The sequence below is a fragment of the Apodemus sylvaticus genome, chromosome 4, assembly GCF_947179515.1.
Source record: "Apodemus sylvaticus chromosome 4, mApoSyl1.1, whole genome shotgun sequence".
Taxonomy (NCBI): domain Eukaryota; kingdom Metazoa; phylum Chordata; class Mammalia; order Rodentia; family Muridae; genus Apodemus; species Apodemus sylvaticus.
The window spans coordinates 55,566,500-55,572,448 of NC_067475.1; the positions used below are offsets into that span (position 1 = coordinate 55,566,500).

Sequence of the window (5,949 nt, forward strand, 5' to 3'; positions counted from 1 at the left end):
GAGAGAGGAGGAGGCAGATGTGGTGCAGCGCAGGCAGGGCCAGGGCAGGCTGAGCCACCCATCAGACGTTAGGAGTCAGAAGCACACCTTAGGCCCCGGGGGGTGGGGGGGTGGGGGTCACACAGCCAAGGCTACTTTGGATTTGACCCTGCCTTGTTCCCAGGCGGAGTGGTTTAGGGTTGGAAGGTGAAAAAAGACCTGGGTGAAAGCTTAGCCTAGTGGGGGCAGGCAGGGTGGAGAAGAAAGAGGTGTCACCAAGGAGGGCGGGACTCGCTATCAGTTTCAGGGCTTCTCCCCTTATGCACCAGGATAGTCACAGCTAATTTACTTAGCTCTGTGAAATCGAGATAGCACCAGCACCATGCCTATGACTCTGGGTTCCTGGGACATCGTGGGGTGAGAGAGGGGCCTCACATCCAAGAGCGTTGAGGAAGCAGGGCAGAACATACTGAGTAATTGGGAGCCAGTCTAGGAAATGGAGCCTCCTTGTGAGGCACCTGATAGGTTCTTCTCTCTGCCTTTCTGTACCTCTCACTGCTCAGGACCCCCTCCCCTCTGTCTGCCTGTCGCCCCCTCTCCCTCTCCCTCTCTCTCTCTCCTGACAGACAGCTTCACAGGCAGGAAATGTATAATGGTAATGACACCCTCCTAGTCAGACTCTTCCCAACTTCTGATTGGTGGTCCTCAGGAGCCCTGAGCCTGACCCCTTGTTGACCAGATCTGTGGAGCTCTTCTAGCTAAAAGCAGCTAGAGTCTACACCGTCAGGAAACCCCTGTGAAGGCAGTTTAGTCTTCCCATGCAGGGTTTCAGCTTTTCCTCTTTTTGTAATTTAGCACTTGCCTAAACTTTTTGTAAGCCTTAGAAATGGCGGACCCACAGCCCCAAGCACTCTTCACTCTTGTAACATTGGAATATGAGACTCAGTTGCAGATTCCATACGGGGTGGGGGGTGGGGTGTCCTGACTCCTTGGTATGAGGGTGGAAACTAGAGTGATTTCTCTTCACATCCTCTTGTCCACCACAGCTCCCGACTTTGACCGAAGCCAGTGGCTGAATGAGAAATTCAAGTTGGGCCTGGACTTTCCCAATGTAGGTGCAGGGAAGGCGAGGCTTGGGGGAGGCTCGTGATCTCTCCTCATCTCCTGGCCTGGCTGAGGGGTTGGGGTCAGTGCTTCTGCTCTCCTGCTCCATCCCTGCTGGCTGCACAGTGTCTGTGTGATGGGCGGTGTCCCAGCTCTCCCATTCAGTGCACACTGTGATCATGGAGGGCTTCCCGTGGCAGGCACACTCAGTGCCAGGCCCATGTCTGCCCTCACCCAGGGAAGGGATGGAGGGACCTCATATGTCATCTGACCGTCCCTGCTTGTCCATCCAGCTGCCCTACTTAATCGATGGATCACACAAGATCACCCAGAGCAATGCCATCCTGCGCTACCTTGGCCGCAAGCACCACCTGTGTGAGTGGGGCTGGCCGTAGGGTGGGGGACAGTGGCCACCTGTCCTGGGCTTGGCAGGGGCGGGAAGCTGAGGGTGAGTCTGTGCCGTGTGTGCTGCAGGTGGAGAGACAGGAGAGGATTCATGTGCACATTTTGAAGAACCAGTCTGTGGACACTTGTAGGCAGCCTGCAGTGGTCTGCCATAGCCCTGAGTCCCCCCAGTGGATGGGAAAGACAGGGTTTGGAGTTTAAGCCTTATGTTCAGGTCTATTTTGGTCAAATTTAGCATCTGACTCTTGTAACTTGGATTCTACACATTAGATTATGCATTCAGAGTCCTTTTCATCTCCGCACCTTTAACCCCCATAGGCCTTTTGTTCGAGCTATTCATGCTGTCAGTAGGCTCTTGGGATATGGGGACTAAAACCATGAGTGATAATAAAGAAGTGGGAGGGGCGTTACACACCATGGCCTCAGACATCTGCTCTGCTATGTCTCTAGAACTGTGTCTCTAGTAGGAGCATGAATCAGGACCACTTCCCAATAGGCAGCTCAAGTTTGCCTGTAAGGTCCCTGACCCTCCTTCCTTTCAACATCAAACATGCCTTCACTTTCGGCCATCTGCTAGGAGGAGCTCCGCCTTCTCTCCTGAGATCGTTGAGAAGCTTGCTCCTTAGATTGCACCAGCCTTCTGAGTGTGCCAGGCACATAGGCACCTCTGAGTCTGGCCCACAGGATCGGATGTGGGCAGTAAGTGGGGTTCAAAGGCAGAGTTGTACTTATCTGGCTTCTCAATCACCTTCGACAAGTGGGACCTGGTGTCTTCAGGAGTCTAATCAGTAGTGATGAATTGACTTAAAATCTGGAGACTGATTCAGGCCCAGCCTCGAGAAGGCATTCACGCTCCTCCACATTCCTGTTCAAGTCAAACTCTTTGCTGGGGACACTGTGTCTTGGGGAGCCTGTGTCTGAGGGTAGGGATTGCTTTTTCCCCCCTACCTCAGGAGAAATGGAAGCCAGAGTACTTAGAGGGTCTCCCTGAGAAGATGAAGCTCTGCTCTGAGTTCCTGGGCAAGCGGCCATGGTTTGCAGGGAATAAGGTAAAGGGAGGGGGTGGGAAGGAGGAGCTGCCATTTTTCCCAGGCATCAAATTCCAGCGTGCTCACCTGGGCCTCCTGCAGGTCACCTGTGTGGATTTCCTCGTCTATGATGTCCTGGATCAGCACCATATATTTGAGCCCAAGTGCCTGGACGCCTTCCCAAACCTGAAGGATTTCATGGCTCGTTTTGAGGTGATGCCCTGATCCTGTTTCCTCTTGGATTCCCTACTTCCCTTCCTCCTTTCCAGGATGATTTCCTAATCTTTAAATTAAGAGACTAATCATCATTTATTGAACACTGCCTTTCTGTGAGGACCTGTGCTTAGCATCTTACATTATAAGGTCAAATTTGCCATTACAAGGTAGATAGAGTCATGGGTGTGTCCCTAGCTCAGGGACTCAGCTCCCACCCCCAGGGGCATGTCCTGTGTAGGCAGCACTCGAATGGCTCTTCCTCTTTGTGCTGAAATGAAAAACTTCAGGCGTTTGTTCAACCCGGGCTTTCTGTCTGGGACCCTTCTGAGAAGCAGAATATGGCAGAAGTGTGCAAGCAGCTAGCTGGCTTTAGTTATTAGGAAGGTGAGGGTTCGTGTGAATTTTTACAACCCAGTGAGTGTTGGTAGCTGACCTGCAGAGCACTTTGCTTCTCTCATCCCCACTGTGGGAGCTGAGGGCTTGGACCGAGTAGACAGGCAGAGCCCTGTTGGAGGGGTTATCTTTCTTAGGGTAGGGGACTTTCTTGCCTCCATCTCCTGTCTTCTAATGCTCCGGTTTCCATCTGTGAGATGAAGTCATGCATTTGCTTCAACACCTTTCACGTGAGGCGCATTGTCAGGTCTCAGGGGACAGGCCCTGAACCCTCATCCTGGCACTAAGTATAGCACACTAGATTGTGAGGTGTACCTAGTGTCACCTGGGGCCAGAGATTGAAGCCTGACTGTCACTTCACAGAGGCTCACTCGGCATCCAGGACCCTGGATTGGATGCTCCTAAAATTCTACTTTACTAGAAATTTCATAATTTGAATCATTAACTTAATGTTTTGTTTCTAAGCCTGGAATCTGTTTTCCTTCCCCACTTCCTGTCAAGTGATGTGCTTTCTCAGCTAGTTCTCATTAGCTCTGCTTCTGGTCCAAGTTGAAGAGTTTTGGGGATTATGCAAGAGCTGGTGTTGCTATGGGAAAAAGTTGGGAGGGAGACTTGGAAGTTGCAGCCTGAGGCCTGGGGTTCTGGCTTGGTAAAAGAAGGTCGTCCTAGATTTTAGAATTCCTCAGCAATTAGTTAACCTGGGAGCTGGATCTTGGTAAGAACTCATGCAAGCTGAGTGAATTCAGCTGATTCCTATATTAGAGCTAGAGATAAGTTTGATTGAGGTATAGTAATATTGGACTTGGATAGCAGATGGGGAAATTTAGACTTTCTGTTCTCTGGGAACAGATCAGAGCCCTGCCCTCCTCCCTCCATCCTAGATGCTTCTACCCAGGATCTGCTGAGTCACTGGGTGGGATCTGGGCTCTTTTTCAAGCATGTTCTGAGAACTCCTCTTTTTTTCCTGCCTGGTCCTTCCTCGATGTGTAAATACAGGCATGTGCTTCCCTGTGGAAAAAGAATATGCCTGTGCAGACAGTGACAAGGCTGTGTGAAAAGGAAGAAGTTACTTAACCTCTCTGGTCTTTAGGTTTCCACCGGATAAATGATCAGTTAGGACTTAGCTTGTAGGATCATTGAATGGTTTTTTTTCCCAAACCTATGGTGTACTATCTAAAGGACACCAAGCCCTCACAATGGTGGTTTCTCCATCTGATGGTCTCCTTAAGATGGGACACTAGGAAAAGGAACTTGAAGAAATTCTTTGCCAAAGTTGAGGCTGACTGCCCTGTTCCGTCTTGGGCCACATGGAGTTCATAGGGTTGAACTGCTCAGCCCAGTGGTGCTACAAACCAGAGCTTTGCAGTCTCCTTCCCACTCATAGCCCTGACGATCTCTGTCTACACGAAGTCCAGCTGCTTCCTTTCAGGCCCCATGCCTTTGAAGATGGCCCTGTGAGGTAACAAGTAGAGCCCTTAATACCAGGGCCAGGAGGGAATCTACTGCTACACTTGCTGTCCTTGGTCTGGGGCTCATCTGCAACTCTGCATCAGCCTTCCCACTCAGCCCTATCTCCATTCTCCTCTGAAAGGCTTTGGTGACTCCCCTTTCTACGCAGCCTCTCTGTAAGGGGAGGTTCTGATACTAAGGTCAGTTCCCTAATTGGTTCTTGATTTGTCAATAAAGAATGCCGGGAGCCAGTTGCTGGATGGAAGGTACAGGTAGGACTTCCAGGTCCCAAGAGGAAAAGGAGATGCAGGGAAGGATAGAGGGGCTTTTTTTTTTCTGCCATGCTTTGGAACCAGAAGGCAGCAATCATGTAAGGTCTTGGGGCAGCTAGGGCCTGCTGCCTCTGCTACAGGCAGATGGTCCAGATGTTGGCAGGGGCTAATTGATACAAGCCACACGGTTTAGGGCAAAGGGAGAGATAGAGATAATAATTTGGGTAAGAGCATGCCTTTCCAGAAGGTAGTTATCTGCACCCAGCAATTGTGTCTGGCAGGCACGTTCTAAAGTAATAAAGTTGTCTGTGTGTCTTTTATTCTTGGATTCAAGGGTCTCAGGAGTGGGCTGGTAACAGGACCCCTCTGGGAACAAACCTGGGTGGAACAAAAGGGAGTCAGGAGGGGCCAGAGTGCAGGATGCAGTCCCTGGGCAAAAGGCAGTAGTGTGTTTTTAAAACTACACGCAACACCTCTCCCCAAGCCAAGCCTTTGTTCACCCCAGCTCCCCATTTCTTCACAGTCTCTTCCTCTCCTTTCTTGTCCTGCATCCAAGCAGGCCTCAGCTTTGCTGGGGTGATGAAGGGATGCACTTAACTCTGTGGTTCCCCAGCACTGCCAGAAAAACCAATCCTGTGTATGTGTTAGTACTTATCATCAGCGTGAGGCTGCCCGCACTGCCAGAAAGACCAGCCCTCTAGTTTGTAGATCTTGGTCCCCAGTACAAACCACATATGCTCTGTCTCGCTATCTGTGTCTCTCAGGACAGACCACATTGACTTGCTTGGCGGGGGAGTGAGGGGGGTCTTTGTTCTGTTATCCACAGAAGGGCAGGGATGTGTGTGTGGGATCTTAATGGCCACACAAAGTATAAGATCGCTTACAGCCCTTAATGGTCCTTGTCACTAATTCTGTTGCCCACCCTGGGATTCTAAGAGGAGGGTGCTGCTTCTCTGCTGGGGTTCCTCAGTCTGCAGTCAATGTGCCACCACAGACATGGACAGAAAGATTCTGGGCTGCTTGGAAAGGCTCCATTAGGCTAAGTACCTTTGTTTCCTTCTCCCAGTTGCTTTCCCTAAACTAGACATCTCTCCTTCTGTTCT

The 5,949-nt window shown here is 50.7% G+C and overlaps 1 protein-coding gene across 1 annotated transcript; it reads left to right on the top strand.

Annotated features, from left to right (window-relative positions):
• Positions 1-865: 865 nt before the first annotated feature.
• On the top strand, positions 866-5,628 carry LOC127683578 (glutathione S-transferase-like). Its single transcript, XM_052180914.1, has 4 exons — positions 866-950; positions 1,026-1,090; positions 2,442-2,537; positions 2,619-5,628. Exons 1-4 carry the CDS (start codon positions 866-868, stop codon positions 2,739-2,741), a joined length of 369 nt encoding a protein of 122 aa, XP_052036874.1. The 3' UTR covers positions 2,742-5,628.
• Positions 5,629-5,949: the final 321 nt, after the last annotated feature.

What these genes read in the sequence shown, in the direction of transcription:
- LOC127683578 (XM_052180914.1), top strand. Translation starts at nt 866, where the DNA reads ATGGCGGACCCACAGCCCCAAGCACTCTTCACTCTTGTAACATTGGAA. An exon ending in TGGGCCTGGACTTTCCCAAT is followed by an intron (nt 1,091 to 2,441) that starts GTAGGTGCAGGG and finishes CCCCTACCTCAG; the next exon opens with GAGAAATGGAAGCCAGAGTA. An exon ending in CATGGTTTGCAGGGAATAAG is followed by an intron (nt 2,538 to 2,618) that starts GTAAAGGGAGGG and finishes GGCCTCCTGCAG; the next exon opens with GTCACCTGTGTGGATTTCCT.